Consider the following 16,941-nt stretch of genomic DNA (forward strand, 5'->3'; position numbering starts at 1 on the left):
TCTCAGAATACTTAACATTGAAATTATGTTCAAATGAAAAACACAAGCTATCCTTTCCCAAGCATCGGTTTCTCTGTGACTGCATATTTTCTAAGTGATGCCCCTGGCTTATTTTCCCAGATTCACCCTCCATGCTTATTTGGAACTTCTCAGGAATGCTAATGAGTGTATTTTATGTGTACCACTAACCTCTGAGAAGCACATGATCTGATCTCCAGGAATGGGGAAATTAGCCTAATATAACCATGCTGAGCTCCACAACAGCTCTCGAAATTCTGGATGATTTCACAAGGCTATGGGAAAATGTGACCAAGCAATGCAGCAGTATCCATGCATATCCCTCAAATGCATTTTCTTATGTTAGTGTTCATGTAACATAGAGTAACATAAAACCCTGGCTTCATGTGGATTTGCCATCTATGAGCAATTCTTGCAGTCTAAACAACTCTCCAACCTGTGGAAAAGTGTGGGTTGTGGTGGAGTCATCCAGCCGTGTGGGAGGAATATTCTCTTGGACGCCATATCTAACCACGCTGTTGAATCTGACTCCCTCTCTCCTTCATGGCTGCATGCTGCTGTTGGCGTAGATGTCTTACTTGAACATGACTTTGCTGTAGCCTACTGCAAGTCTCTTTGGACGGGTTTAGAGAAGACAAGAAAACAATTAAAAACAGAGAAAAATCTTTAAATCTTGAAGTTCAAGTAAGGACACAATTCAAAGGGATTGCGTATTTATTGAGCTACTGAACAAGTGCCAAAAAGTACATAGAATATTATAATTGCTTTATCATTAATGTCACAAAGCTGGCTTCCATGTTTTTTTTCCACCCATACACAATGGTAAATACACAACACATCAACAGACTAATGCAGATCTTGCCTAAGCTAGTCATTTGCTATTTACAAAACATACCTAGTCAATCCGAGGAAAGAAACGAATGACAAAAATGATCAAGAGAAAAAGAGAGCATGCAATTAGTAAGACTAGAACAAGCTGATAGAATAAGTCTCCAATATTGCGGAGCTTGGAAGACGAGAGAAAACTAATGTGGGCTTTCAAGTTGGTTATCATATTAGAATCTTTAACAATTCTGAATTAACAGGAAGCAAAGACAAAACTGCAAATACTGACATTACTTTGATGTTTAAAACCACTTAAGCCACCCAAAAATTAAAATAAAGCTTTTTTGGTTTAGTTTGTGTTTTATAACAAATAAAGCATCTTAATTAATTTACAAAATCATTCAAAAAAGACATCCATGAAAAAGATTGTTCTTCGTGTTGTATAACTTTATGCTACATGTGCGCCCTGTTTGGGAAAATGCATTTTGAATGAGATTATGCATCATGTGACTTTTCTCACATCAACTACTAAGTCATGAGAACGACATATGAGACCACTACTTTGTGACCAGCTGGTGAAAAACTGAAGACCCTGAACCCTGAAGTCCACCTGGTCAGGGACCCAACACAGATACTCTGGGACTGTGTGACCTCATCACTGGCTCTCTGGCCATGTCTAAAGAGCAAATCTCACTACAACATCTCGCTATTCAGTAAACTAACACTAATCAACTCAGAGCAGGCAGGTTACATTGTTGTAGTGCTGTGGAGACTTAAATCCTGAACTATATTTCTGACAATTTCATTCCTTTATCATTAGTGTGTATCACTTGGAAGATATAGATTATTTTTACATACACACATACAAGAGGGGGAAATGCACTCTTGGTTTGAGATTGTCTACCTTATACACAAACTCAAAAAGCAAACAGCATTTTTAACAAGTGACCTGTGCTGGGTACTACAACTTATCCCTTTACGTGTTCATGTTGAGTTAAAGGGAAACTAGTATTTAACGATTGCAGTTTTGTGATTGCTCCCATCAACATGATGTTCTCTGATCATGCCATGTAATTCTTTCCTTTACCACTACCATAATTTATTTTATCCTTCCTTAAAAATCCAATGAGAAAGCCACACAGAAAACCACAGGGGAAAAAAAAAAGTCAATCCAGACCAAGTTACAACAATCAGACGACAAAGAACCAACACCTTCTTAGAACGTGAAAATATAAAGTAAAACCATCTCAACTACCTTGCCAAGGAGGAGATTAAAGTCCAAAATAGCACCATTCATCAGTGTCTCAAATCCGTGGCAGCATCTCGATCACTTGCCACAAGAAAACAATGCATTTCTACAGCTAATGCTATACATCACAGCATACATGTCTACATATGACTTTACTAAAGCCAAAATAAAACAGCCTAAATCTAACAAAGCAGAACCTACTTTAAAAACAAAAAATAAGCATTTAGAAAATAATAATAAAAAACAACTACCAAGCATTTAGTATCTAAAATGTAAAAACAGGGACTCTGAGCCTCAGTAAATCCTGTAGTGTGAAACAGATAAGAACTGCATCACTGTTGAGAGTGAGCATAGTGGCCAGTCTGTGGGATATTCTTGAAGGTGTGTGCACCTCCAATAGAACAGAGATAAGGAATAGTGAACTCTAGTGTTATCTTTTGCACGTTTGCATCTGTAGGTTTATAAAAAATTAAAAAAAAAAAAAAAAAAAAAAAAAAAAAAAACACTAGGAACTATAGAGAATGTGAGAACCGCAACGCTCTGCATAGTTCTGCACAGACAAAACTAAGAGTAGGCTATAGCAGAGAGGGAGAGAGACAGAAAGAGAGAGGGAGGGAGGGAGGGGGAGAGAGAGAGAGAGATGGAGGACTGAGCTTTTAAAGAGTGTGTTTTGTGGTAACGTGGAAGACATGCTGCTGCATTAGTCCGGCTTCCTAGGCGTGGCCTGTTGAGGTCGTCAACACTGGCACCAGGTGCTCTGCTCTGGCTGGAGCTCTGGCCCGCCTGTACTGAGGTGCTGTGTCATCTGACTTCTCCTCCTCCCCCTCTCCATCAACCAGAAACATATCATCAAGGCTTAGAGTCCCAAATGTACCTAACTTGTTAATAGTAATAGTAATCACATCGACAGAGAAGGGGACACTTCTACAGTCATGATCTTATCTAAGACTACCCCCCCACCCTCCCCACCCAAAACCTAACAACAAAAAAAAAGATATACTTGATTACAGAAATAAAAAAAATTAAGCAGAATTCATTTTTCCACTTGTTCTTTTCGGTGGGAGCAGGCATCTACCGTGCTGGAGCAGAGTGAACTGTTGAGTTCCAGGGTTGCCTCTCTGGTCTGACGGTGTGTGTGTGTGTGTGTGTGTGTATGTGTGGTCCCGCTGTCTTCTCTGCTGAGACAAAACAGCACACGGAACAGGAGAACGTGTTAGGCGGGCAGACGGTAAGACATGATGAAATACACATTCAGGCATAAGCAGGATCTGGGAGTTCCTGTGTGACTAGCTACTGAAGAGGAACTTTGAATATGACAGGAAACTACGTTAAGGGATAATCAACGACAAGCGTGATTCGTGATTTCATTTTGTGATTTCAACGCCCGATGCGGACGCGCGCCGAGCTTGATAGAACTACTTCTTAGCCAATGAGAGCAGCAAGGCAATGCGAAAATAATGAGGAAAAAGAGTTGAGCCCGCATACTGGAGCATATAGGAAAATTGAATGTTCCCAATAGTTTATTAAATATGACGTTTCCATCTTATTCGATCTTCATCAGAATACAACAGAATTCTGATGAAGATTGGGAACATTCCATTGTTCTATATGCTCCAGTGTGCCGGCTCAACTCTTTGTCTCATTCGCTCTCCGGTGTGTCCTGTACCTGGTCTGCATAGTGGATGTGTAAGCCCCTTTTTTTCTTTTCAATTTAGCAAAAACAATGCCCACCGCTCAGCGAATCGGAACTGAGTACTCATCTAAGCTTTTATGTAATTATACTTAAGAGGCCATTTTAACGAGCTAAGAGCTTGATCATGTACGTAAGAAACCTAATTGCTGCTTGTAGCGTAATAACATTAGCACCTGCATTGCCATGTTTCTGCAGGGACAGCGCTGGCATTCTTTTGAAGTTGTGGATCTAATAGACCTGTTTACTTTGTTAAGTGTTTGCTCAGCGTGAAAACCCTCTGAGAGGAGTGGCGGTGCCCAGAGGAGAGCCACAGAAAACGTTACCTCAGGAAACACCTCCATTGCCTCTGGTGATTTCATCCCCATTGCTAAGATGGTGCCTGTGGGACAGACAGAATAAGAAGAGGCACCATGACGACAGCATTAGCTAACATGCAAAAATATTCATATGCAACAAGGAATGAGCCAGTGATTCGATAGATTTGTACTCAGATGTATATGTACCACTGTGTTTGGGTTAACAATGATGGTATGGTATTTATTTATGACTGCTGTAGATTTATCCCCTTCTCCCCATTCATTGTTTGTTGTTGTTGGATCAATAAAGCACTTCTCTTATCTCCCCAACCTCGCCATGGTTCAAGACCCTGAAGCACTAACAGCACAACTCACCATATACTGAACTGAATCGGATGAGTCAACTGCTTTACTGAACTGAATCTTATGAATCAACTGCTTTACTGAACTGAATCTTATGAATCAACTGCTTTGGGCCAACGACTAATTGCACACATGGTCCACCTATCCCCAGACCACTGGACAAATCCAATAATCAAAATCCTTGAAAACTCAGAAAATGAAAACATATGACTATGCACACTGTAATACTTACCTGTTGTACTGTAACACTCCCCACTTGTGCAGAATCCACATGTATCTCTATTATACATATATATAAACTTGGTGTAGAGATGCATGTGGATTCTGGTCTGGTCATCCTGCCACATGGTCGTTACAGTAGAACTAGCCACCTGTTAAAATCCTTGTCCATTACCCTCCCCTTACTGCAGCTTGGTCTGCCTCCAGCACCAGTCAAATGAGGTCACATTTTTCCCTGCGTCAGTCGGCTGCATTGAGCGCGCCCGAACCCACTGAACCCACAGCTACAGACGGACACGCCTCCTCAGACTCCGTTCCTGCTTGGCTACAACAACACTGGCTGCAGCCTAGCCTATCAGCATTCAGCACTGCTGACAGAAATCTCAGCTCGAGGCTGTGAATGGACCGCTGCTGCACTGCAAGTGGCTGTGATTGGATGAGGGCACCGTTCCCAGTATCAGATTGGTGCTGATTTTGGTGAGATCATGCAGTGATTTTTTATTATAGCTACAAACAGTATAAACACACATGGGACAAAACAATAATATGACAGCCAACACCTGGCATGCTTGAATATTCACAATGAAAGCCACATGCTCCTCCCATGTTGCTGCATTCAATATGTTCTGCAAGGTAACGTGAGGCCAATGTGAGGACATTGCCGCATGTATCGAAGTGAGATAATACAAAGCCGACTGTTTGGTTCTCTATATATCTCTTAATGTATGCAAATATCGCATATATGCTACATCCATCACATAAGGAAATATATAATATAACATCTGAGAGCCTGCAAGCTTGTGTCACATATCTTACCATGTTTAACCGCAAAAGCAGCTTTTGCGTCGCAGCGTCTGGCATCAGAGCTGATCGGGACGCTGCGGGGGGACAGAGAAAGACGCAGGCGTTTGTACAGACCGACAACGTTAGCTAAAATTAATATAATTTAAGAATACAGTGACGCAGCAGACTGCTTTTCTAAATGCACTTAGCTTAGTAAAGGCAGACAAATCATGATTCTGCCTTTGGGTCTAAATATATCAGTGGTCTGTCTGAGAATGGCCACCGGAGCAAGTGTAACAAATTACTGTCAAAACATATTTGGCATCAAGCATATTTTACATGATGTCATGCAACTCAAACCTCTCTGGCACAACGATATTGTGCGGAAGATGATCTGTCCAGTCGGCTCGCGCATTCATTGATTAACGACGTCCAACGTTAGCGCCTGCACGCCTCAATGTGCTAACGTAGCTAGCTAGCACTAGCTCGCTCGGCTACCAAGCAAGGGGCAAATGAATGCTACCTAGCTAATCAGCTGGCTAGCTAACTTAGGTAACTGTAAACTCAGTCCGCGCCAGCTTGGCAACTCGCGAGTTGCTGACAGCGCACAACTCTGAACTGAAGGGGCCATAATTTTCTATAGCTATCTATATTCGATTGACAAATTAACCAACTAGCCAATAATCAATGGGAACTACCGACATGTTTAGGTCATTGTGTGGCTTGCTAATGGTTAGCTGAATAGCTATCTCACTAGCCAGACATAGCTAACGTTACTTACAGTTCGTCCCGTTCCACCAGTCTCCACTGCTCGTGAACTCGACAGCTAGCTAGCTAACGTTAGCTAGCTGGCAAAAGCTCGATGAAGTTCAATTTTACTGCAATGAACTCGTGCTGAGCGAGGGCATTTAAGGTTGACCAAAAAATAAAAGCAGCCTTGTGCTGTGTCAAACCGACTGCAACGGCCTCTTTGACTTCGTAACCTGCTAGATTCGGGACAATGAGCTAATTCGAAAGGGTTTTTGGCCCGGGGCCAAGCCCCCCATTACAGCTGCGGTAGATACAGCCAGACAGTCAACTGACTCTGCTGCTACGCTCCGCGGTAACTCAAGGTCCCCCTGCTTGGACTGGCAGAAGCAGATCCACCAATCCGAATCCAGGCCGGGTGGAGCCAGTTTTCTGAGCAATGGGTGCACGCGATTAGCATGCCTGACTCGTGCTTGCGGTGCTTGCATCCAGCTCCAAACCTGGCGTTGTTGAACTGGTCTATGGCGACATCTTTTGGTTCAAAGTCGGAATGACATGAAATTCCTGGTGCATTTATCCCACCCAGAAGCAGTGGCCAGCGGTCATGACGTCAGGGAAGTCTAAGTGCCCAGTCCAAGTCCTGCAGGGATTGGACTGAAGAGCATCTGCATGTTTTCTTTGGGAGGAAACCTTTGCAAACACGAAGAGAACATGCACAGAAAGGTTGTGGGATTCAGTGCTCAAGGACGCTTCTGCACAAAGATAGGGACTGGGATCGAACTGGGGACCTTGCGATCCCCAGCTGGCCACTCTACCTCCTGAGCTACGTGCTATTACATATCCCTGTGATGGCCACAGTATATTATCATTCAATTGATTATTCTACTAAATTCACTTTGTTCCTTCATTTTTGCTCCAGATTGTTCACTAGTCTTGTGTAGGCTACAGTGCCTTGGTTCATTCAGATTAGTCTGTAAAAAATAAAAGTCAACCAGCAGAGTATAACTGGTTGAAAACAATGACACAGAAGGTGAAATGCTCTTGTGGAGAACCCTGGTTGGGACAGACAACATTTTTGGGTGTATGTATAGTATGTGGTCAGATATATAAGATATGGAAGGCCAAACCCTCAGAGATAATTAAATTATGGAAAGAAATCTCTCCAAACTCTTGAGATGCATGACTGAGCATAGAGGCATAGAGAATAGAGACGTTGGGCAACAATATGAAGTAATCAGACAAATAGTCAAACAAACCACACATAGACATACTATATGTAATAAGATAGTCTGTATATTTACTGTTTCTGCAAAATACAAATACCAAATTTCCCAGCACAGGAAAAAAAAAAACATTTTATATTTTTACGATAGCTGTGACAGAGGTGAACTTCCAGTGAGAAACATTTTGTCTTCAAGTGACGACAAAGGCCAGCTTATGCCGCCCGGAGCCCCTTAATTTCAAAACATTTACTTCAAACGTCCCAGTTTCTGGCAAAAAGAAAAAAAAAAGGTCAAAACATGTGATGTTAGACACTGTTTACAAGTTAAAGGACGAAAGAAAACGATCCTCATTCTAAAACTTATGAATTTATAACAGATCAAATGCTGTAGATTTGCATCACGCTGATGTGGGTAAATTAGAGGTACAGGTAGATTGCAGATTATTATAGTTCAGACACATTTAATAGCAAGGGAGAATAAAACAATGAAACAGTGTTGCTCTGACTGGAGGTGAGCAGGACTAGCATGCCTTTGGTTAGTCTATAACCCTTTTTTTCTTTATAGTTTCCCAACTCAAGACTAGCTGAGTTACCGAGCACAGCGGCCTCCAGCCATGGTGCCAGAGAGACACAGACCGAGCTGGCTTCTGACCCTGCAGCTCCCCTGCTTCACCTCATCACCTGGCTGGCCATCAGCGCCTGGCTTAGATGATTCAGGCGCTGGATCAGAAGAACAGACACCAGCGCACACTGTGGCGCTCCGCCACCGCTAGAGACAACGACTCCCGATCAACCAAGAGCAGAGAAGGAGGAGACATTTTGGGGCTCTGCCCTCTTGCACAGACATCATCATGGTATTGCAACCTGGCAAAGAACAAAGGTGACTTTCAAAGTCATAAGTTGTGCTTTTTGATTTCCTAGATTTCTGAATAACTAAAAATGACATGAAATACAGTACAGCAGTAGGGGAGAGATAGGAGGCAGTTGTCCAGCCACTGCACAGGTAAACCAACGCCTCAGAATATTAAAACAGATCTAAAGATGCAGTTTAAAATGTCACGTTTCAAAGTACAAATCTCCAATACAAATACTATAATTTGTGATATAGTGCACACAACATCTGGACTGAAAACCGCTTAAAATAGTTGGGGGGAAATTTCATTAGCGTTTTTAGCGGGGATGAAGGTAGATGGGGTGGGGGTGGCGGGGGGTCTAAGGCTGGGGGTTTGATCTCCAAATATACAGCAACTGAACCAAAATATTCAAAATAGGACAAACCCCAGCCATGTCTTCTGCCTGTATGAACGTTTTACTAAGCCTCTGTCTGTATGCAGCATCATTCCCTGTGTCTGAGCACTGTCAGTCTGTCAGCCAGCAGATGCGGTTCTGATTAGCACACTAGTGCAGGATGGACCCGAGCCTGGGTACGGTTCTACCCCATTGCTGTGGTGTTGGGCCTGCTGTCTGTCTCCTGTTCTTCTAAAGGTGGTTGAACAGCTGAAGGCACTGTTTAGTCATGGTGTATTCATGTGTTCATAATGCTTTTATGAGAGGTAGAGCACTCAGCCATGGTTGGGTTATACCAGACGCATCCTAAATGTCTCAAAATCATATCCACTAATAATAATTAGTGTCTGATATCACAGAATTTCATAAAAATCATATTTGAATCAGGGTGGATTTTATTTGACAGTGAAAAGGTAACCCCTGGTAGTTAAATCTGTGATGGCATGTGCAGTAGGTCCTGTTTTGATTATATGAGGTAAGACCTAGGATGGGGATATGGGAGAGGTTTCGATCTAGGACATGGATATGGTATGCGTTTCCCCCCTGGTTTACATCTAGGACAGGGATATGGGATATATTTCCATAGCTGACCCCTGGTTTAGATCTAGGACAGGGATATGGGATATATTTCCATAGCTGACCCCTGGTTTAGACCTAGGACAGGGATATGGGATATATGTCCATAGCTGACCCCTGGTTTAGACCTAGGACAGGGATATGGGATATATTTCCATAGCTGACCCCTGGTTTAGATCTAGGACAGGGATATGGGATATATTTCCATAGCTGACCCCTGGTTTAGACCTAGGACAGGGATGTGGGATATATTTCCATAGCTGACCCCTGGTTTAGACCTAGGACAGGGATATGGGATATATTTCCATAGCTGACCCCTGGTTTAGACCTAGGACAGGGATATATTTCCATAGCTGATCCCTGGTTTAGACCTAGGACAGGGATATATTTCCATAGCTGACCCCTGGTTTAGATCTAGGACAGGGATATGGGATATATTTCCATAGCTGATCCCTGGTTTAGACCTAGGACAGGGATATGGGAGGTGTTTCTGTAGTGGACCCCTGGTCTAGTGTGTGGGATTACTCCGAAGCACAGCAGCCACGGCAGAAGAACCAGACCCAGGATCAGAGCTCAAAACCTACAGAACCCAGAACTATAGCCCATACAGAACTCAAGATTACAACCCAAACCGAAACAAAAACCAGAGCCCAAACTGAACCCAAGACTCAAGCCCGAATTGAACAAGACTAAAGCCCAAACCGAATCAATAGAATGATCACCTTCCTTTCACACTTCCGATCACTGATAAATCAATAATGCCCAAGAGGAATGGAGGTCAGAAGGATGCATTTAACGTATTCAGACAGGACGGGAATCCCGTTCAGTACAGACAGACTTTCAGACGTACGTTTTCTGCTTACAGACAGACTACACAGGCTCTGCAGAGGGAAATCAAGTTTTAGCTGAACATGAATATCTGATAGACAATAATGTGCGCCAGCACTAACAGAACACCCAGCTTCTCTGGAAAAAAGTATTGACATTATTTTAAATAGACTTAAAGATATATTGCATCCTTAATTTCAAATACATTCAAAATTCTCTTCAAATGATTTTATATAATTAGGAATATACTTTTTGGAACATTTCACTATAAAGAGACATCACTTGTTTGTGCAGCAAAGCATCCAAATCCCAACTGTTTTTTTTTTTTCTATTTTTTTCTTTTAATGGCTTAGCAGTAGCTAGTCTTAACCCTGCTCACACTGGCAGAACTATCAAACGCACACACTGGCTCATTCTGCAACACAAAGCCACAAATGCTTTGTTTTAGTGAAACATATTGTTCATTCGGTAGAGTTGCATTCAACGCTATCCGCTATATTTTTTTTTGTTTTTGTTTGTTTGCTAGCATGCTGCCGAAAAGCCTAATTCAATCAGAACATTTTCTATGCCCAGGGTTCCATCTCTATGCAACCTGCCGAAAAGACCTTCTATACCTCTCCCTCAACCTCTCACTGTTTCCTTCCGTTTTCTCTCTCCCTCTTTCTCTCTCTCTCTCCCTCTCTCTCTCTCTCAAACCCTCTTTCTAAAACCCTCTCCAGCTTTTTTTTATTTATATTTACATAAATACGTTGAACCTGCAACACGGCGTGATCATGGTGAACAGACATACAGCTGCAAGTCGACCAGGAAGAGCAGACTGTGACACAGGGGTGGGGGGGGGGGGGCGAGCGGACATCATGGCGTCCGCGCCCGGCTCAAGTCCCGCGCTAACGCTAGCTTAGCCATACAGAGTACCAGACTTCTTTCTTTATACTTCTTTGTTAGTTAACATACATTTGCACATGTACAAATGTGCATACATAATTTTTTTTTTTTTTATACCCGCCCCCCTCTCCCAAACACACACAGACACACACAGACATACACACACACACACACACACATACACACAATACAAGCGATGCATGCCCCCCCCCACCCCCCCTACAGACTCACGGTTGTGCATGAGCTGATATCAGATGACATGCTGTTCTCCAGGTAGTGCATTAGGTTTGGCGAGAGCTCCTTCTGTATACAGTATGGAGAGCAGACCGCCATCTGAATCATTAGGATTCTCCACCCTTCTCCTGTGTACGTTAGTTATATACCCTATACACTCCCACTCTGCACAAGAAGAATATAATCTATATAACACTATACGGTAAATCTATAAACAAGCCCCTCCCCCACCCCCGGAGGCTTTCCTGCCTTAGGGGCGGGTCTGCTCATGTAGCCCAGCCCTCTGATAGGCGCATGCGTTTGACGGACGGGCTGTGCCGCTCCTCCTGATTGGACAGGGGCCGGAGCAGGAAGTTGTCGTTGCCGCGGTGGTCCTCGCGGTCGTCGCTGCCGTCGTACGAGCTCCCGCAGCTGGACACGCTGTCGCCCGGGGAACGGCCGGCGTCTGCCGGGCCCCGATTGGTCGGGTAGCCCACCGTGGACACGCCCCCAAGACCGCCACTGATCATTCCCATGGCCCGGTCTCTGGGGGGGGAGGCGGGCTCAGACTTGATGTGAAGGTTCTGATGACCAGAGGCGAGGTTGAGGTTTGAGTTTTGGCACAAGTTCCTTAGAGAGGAGAGAGAGAGAGAGACAGACAGTCAGAGAGATACTGAGCACACACAGACAGACAGACAGACAGACAGACAGACAGACAGACAGACAGACAGACAGACAGACAGACAGACAGACAGACAGACAGACAGACAGACAGAGAGAGACAGAGAGAGAGACAGACAGAGAGACGTCAGGTACTGCCCACACAGACAGCTAGACAGACAGAGAGAGAGAGAGAGAGAGAGAGAGAGAGAGACAGACAGACAGACAGACAGACACACAAAACAAACACACACACACACCCCATGTGTCCTAGCGCAGAGTGCTGCAGGTTCTGTAGCTGTTGCTGCTGCCAGCCGGTGACCGACCCCAGGTGAAGAGAACCGGACCCAGAGCCTCCAAACCCGGACAGAGAGGACAGCTCACTACCCAGGGAGTACTCTGCGGAGGTCAGAGGTCAGAGGTTAGGACGGGGGGGGGTGTGTCAAGTTTTACAGACATGAGGTGGAGGCGCTGCACACACCTGTTCCATAGGAGGTGGAGAGGGAGGAGGGGTAGCCCCCCATCCCCTGGCCAGGCAGAGTGGGGGTTGCTATGGACACCACTGGGCTGGCCAATGTCTGGGCGCTCTGGGAGTGGTTTATTCTCTGGTTCTGGAATGAGGGACAGAGACAGCCAATCAGAAACGAGCCCGGTATCACAGCAGCACAACTCTTAAGATATCTATGAAAGACTGACAGCTAGGAAAGACAGACATCCAGGAAAGACAGACAACTAGGAAGGACAGATAGCTAGAAAGGACAAACATCTAGGAGACAGACAGCTAGCTAAATGAATGTAAAGTAGCTAGGAAACCAACTCTACTAGCATCTCTCTCCCTCTCTCTCTCTCTGTATGAACTACTCACCAGCATCAGGTCAAAATCCTCACACTGGGGCAGCATTGAAAAGCAAATACACTTCTGTTAGTCTATGTATAGTTCTGTACCTGATCTGAGTGGGTCTTATGAGATCTGCCCAGAGACATACTGTCTACTGTAACTGGAGGTGTGTGTGTGTGGGGGGGGTTCTGGACTCGACTATGAGACTTTGTACATGGGGAAGGAGAGGAGAGGAGAGGGGAAGAGGACGCATACTGAACGCATACGAGAGAGCAATAGAAAGGCTCCATGATAAGACAGAGAGGTGAGAGTGTGAGAGAGAGAGCAGAGAGAGAAAGAGAGAGAACAGAGAGAGAAAGACAGAGAAAGAGAGAGAGACACACAGAGACAGAGGGGGAGAAACAGAGAGAGAGAGAGAGAGAGAGAGACAGACAGAGAGAGAGACACACACACAGGGACAGAGGGGGAGAAAGAGAGAGAGAGCAGAAAGAGAGAGACAGACAGAGAGAGACAGACACACATAGGGGGAGAAAGGGAGAGAGAGGGGCACAAAGACAGAGGGGGAGAGAGGGAGAGAGAGTGAGAGAGTGAAGGGGTCACTCACGACGGTGGGCATGTTGTTGTTGTTCTTGTTGTTGGGGGGCATCAGGGTACGCAGGTCCGGCTTGCGGCTCATGCCCAGAGACATGGGGGGCGGGGTCTTAGCCTGCAGGCCTTTAGACACGCCCCCCGGAGACACCATCAGTCCCGGGGAGCCACAGTGGTTACCATAGCTGCCGTTACCTGGTTAACGACAAGAGCGGGGAGGAAGAAGTTGCGGTTAGCCTACTTTTCTTCCTTTATCGAAAAGATTCAGGTGACGACATGTTAATATCATGAATTGTTGTTTTTGTTGACTAAGATTTGAATTTCAACATACCAGCACTGGAGACCACGGTGTTAGAGAGCTCTGACCCCATCAAACCTGCTAGACACAGAGGACAGACTCATTAACAATGGAAAAAAAGTGTGTGTGTGTGCGCGTGTGTGCGGACAGCCATACCTGCATTTCCTGCGCTGGAGGGCCTGTGTGTGTGCTGGGGTCCGGGGGACATGTTGTTCCTCTGCAGAGATGAGTGTGTGTGTGTGAGGGGCAGCAGGTTGTGGTTGCCCAGGGACCCCCCCACGCCAGGGTGAGAGTAGAGCAGTCCGCTGGGGTTGTTGGTTGGGATGGACACTCCCATGTCATAGTTAGATGGGGGGAGAGCCTGTTGGACAGGGAGAGACATAGTAGCATTAAGCTAAGCATTAAGTTAGCATTAAACTAAAGATTAAGTTAGCATTAAACTAAGCATTAAGTTAGCATTAAACTAAGCATTAGGTTAGCATTAAGTTAGCATTAAAACAGCTACAGTTACAGTAGTTCTATCAGCTTGAGAACTCAGGACAGGGGTATATGTAGAACAGAAGATTGAGACTTCGGAGATCCAAGTACGCTGACGAAGATTCACACTGCATGGAAACATTATCACACAAACCCCCCCCCCCCCCCTCTAACATGTCTGTTTCTGGGCGTTGTACCAGGCAGGCCAGTTGGCTTCAGACCAGCATAACAAGAACTGAGCACTACAAGAACTCTACCATCCCCTATCTGCCCACACTGCTTCATGAAAATGTATAACTTTATACTCCTCCTTTTAAATTATGTTTAGCTTAATTGTTGATTACCGTACTGTATTTTCTACTGTTTATTTGTAATGTATTTTTAAATTGTAATACGACATATAATTCATCCTGTAGTGTCCTGAACATGATGCAAGTTGTCCTAATAAAACTCAAACTGGAACTCAGGTTGAGACGTACGCAGAGTCTCTGTCTGCTGATCATCAGGTCGATGTCTTCGTTGATCTTGCGGTATTTGTCCTCGGACTCGGGGCTCTGGCCGGCAGAGTCATCGGCCTCGATGTCCGGGCTGTCACAGCCATTTAGGCCCTTCTTCCTCAGGGTCTGATACACACGCGCACACACACACGCACACACGCACACACAGGAAAAGAGACATAGTTAACATGGTACAACAAAGGTTCTATGGTTACAAACTGCAGCTCCCGCTTTCTACCACAAGGGGGCGATGTCTTGACTTGAAGACTGCTCTATCCGGCTGTCAAACAGTCATGCTGTCAGAGCTCAGACAGGAGAGCAGGCCTCATCACTTCTGATACTGAATGTTAGGGTGTGTGTGTGTGTGTGTTTGTGTGTGTGTGTGTGTGTGTGTGTGGTTTGGCTCGGTCTGACTCCGACCTGTCTCAGCACTTAACAGCCCATTAGATAGACAGCCCTATCACTGGACCACTGCCACACACACACACACACACACACACACACACACACACACACACACACACACACACACACACACACACACACACACACACACACACACACACACACACACACACACACACACGCGCGCGCACACACACACACAGGCCCAGTACAACTATCCCACTCATCCCAGTCATGCCCACCTGTTACTGGTCTGCACGCCGAGTGGGGAGGGGCAGACCCCAGCTGCAGCCAATAGGAGCACAAGGTCTGAGGGATGGCCCTAGAAGGCTATTTTTTGCTCCTGTTGCACCCAGTGCACCCCCCCCCACCCCCTTCACTCACTCACACACCCACACACACACACACGTACACACATACACACACACTAACCCCTCACCCCCTCCACTCCTTCACTTACCCATTGCTACTCCTCTACTCCTAACCCACAGTAACAGCAACACCTCTGATATCATTGCAGAAAGACACACACACACACACACACACTTCATATACTACTCTAGTCTGTAGGCTCTTTTTGCCAGGAACAGCTGGAGTCGCTCTAATACGTAGCCTTGAAAAAGTGTGCGCGCGCACGCGCGCGCGTGTGTGTGTGCGTGCGTGTGTGTGGTGAAAGGTGAGGTTAGCAGGTGGTTGAGGACAGCTGACTGAAGGTAATCAGGCCTTGGAGAAAGAGCAGCTGAGAGAGGGAGAGAGAGAGAGAGAGAGAGAGAGAGAGAGAGAGAGAGAGGAATGATGATCCTCATAGTTCAACACCAGCACCCCTCTCTCTAGACTCCACTCCACACCTCCGTCCAGAGTTCTCGCTCCCCTTCCATCTTTTTTCAATTTCAATTCCCCCATGCTGCTCTCTCTCTCTCCCTCTCTCTCTCTCTCCGCCTTTCTGTCTGTGGGTGGTCTATATGCATAACCAACATCCACATCAATGCTGCCACGATGGTGTACAGAGTGTGTGTGTGTGTGTGCGTGCGTGTGTGTTGCCTTTACAAGGGCACGGCGAGGAGCACCAGTTGTTCTGTGCGAGCACCAGGGAACATGACGTGGTGAAACCCTCGCGCCATTCCAACCAGGGCCGGCCCCCAGAGGGCCCGGGACACCATTCCAACCAGGGCCGGCTCCCAGAGGGCCCGGAACGCCATTCCAGCCAGGGCCGGCCCCCAGAGGGCCCGGGACACCATACCAACCAGCCCGAGAGAACAGGGACACCGAGTCTGTCCTCGTCCAGTTCACACGTCCACCTCCCCGGGGAGACGAGGAGGAGAGGACGGTCAACCTGCGCTGCTGTGCCGGACACTACAGGGTCCAAAGACCAGCCTGATCCGGCTACACAACCAGGGAATCACAGTCTCCCACCCCCTAATCTGAGGGAAGAAAGAGGTTTGGGAGCAGCGGCCGTTACCGTAAAAACAAGCGCTAAACTGTCGCTGTTTACAGTCGCAGTGTACAGTCAATGTCGTACACATCAGGCAGTGAGTGTTGTTCTTCGGCTAGACAACGATCCGCATTCCGCAGAACTTATCTAAGATCGGCATGAAGTTTGGAATCTCTGTCAGTGGTGACGTGCGGTGTATTACGTGTGTGTGTGTGCGTGTGTGGGTGTGTGTGAGAGAGACGGGGGAGGGGTGGGACAGTGACAGACGAGGGAAGGCAGGGCTGGTTACTCAGACCTCGGTTCCTTGCCCATTCTTCTCGGTTTTCCTCCTCTGGAACACACACACACACACACACACACACACACACACACACACACACACACTCCCACCCACACACACACACCCCACCCACACACACACACACCCACACACACACACACACACACACTCCCACCCACACACACACACTCTCCCACCCACACACATGCGCAGGCCGCTGAGACTATTCTTAGCCGCGCTGGGCGCTATTTTTAGCCCACTA

General features: G+C 46.0%; 1 protein-coding gene and 1 long non-coding RNA gene across 2 annotated transcripts in view; both read right to left on the reverse strand.

The window, feature by feature from the left end:
* Window positions 1–726: 726 nt before the first annotated feature.
* LOC311312373 lies at window positions 727–6,517 on the reverse strand. The gene is made up of 4 exons (XR_014630566.1): window positions 6,228–6,517; window positions 5,480–5,541; window positions 4,109–4,164; window positions 727–3,267 (listed from the first exon to the last, which is right to left on the reverse strand). It is a non-coding gene; the product is annotated as an uncharacterized lncRNA (long non-coding RNA).
* A 4,974-nt stretch (window positions 6,518–11,491) lies between these two features.
* The window catches only part of LOC311312000 (myocyte-specific enhancer factor 2C-like), a gene marked incomplete at its 3' end in the record, with an annotated part of 10,110 nt that continues 4,660 nt past the window's right edge, over window positions 11,492–16,941 (reverse strand). The window contains exons 3-10 of the mRNA XM_084441834.1: window positions 14,545–14,688; window positions 13,745–13,949; window positions 13,622–13,666; window positions 13,307–13,485; window positions 12,730–12,753; window positions 12,346–12,475; window positions 12,125–12,263; window positions 11,492–11,834 (exon numbers count right to left, since the gene is read on the reverse strand). Of these exons, the coding sequence (XP_084297960.1) occupies window positions 11,492–11,834; window positions 12,125–12,263; window positions 12,346–12,475; window positions 12,730–12,753; window positions 13,307–13,485; window positions 13,622–13,666; window positions 13,745–13,949; window positions 14,545–14,688 (1,209 nt within the window). The remainder of the gene's footprint in view (window positions 11,835–12,124; window positions 12,264–12,345; window positions 12,476–12,729; window positions 12,754–13,306; window positions 13,486–13,621; window positions 13,667–13,744; window positions 13,950–14,544; window positions 14,689–16,941) is intronic.

Source organism: Borostomias antarcticus (genome assembly GCF_949987555.1).
Source record: "Borostomias antarcticus genome assembly, chromosome: 8".
Classification (NCBI taxonomy): Eukaryota; Metazoa; Chordata; class Actinopteri; order Stomiiformes; family Stomiidae; genus Borostomias; species Borostomias antarcticus.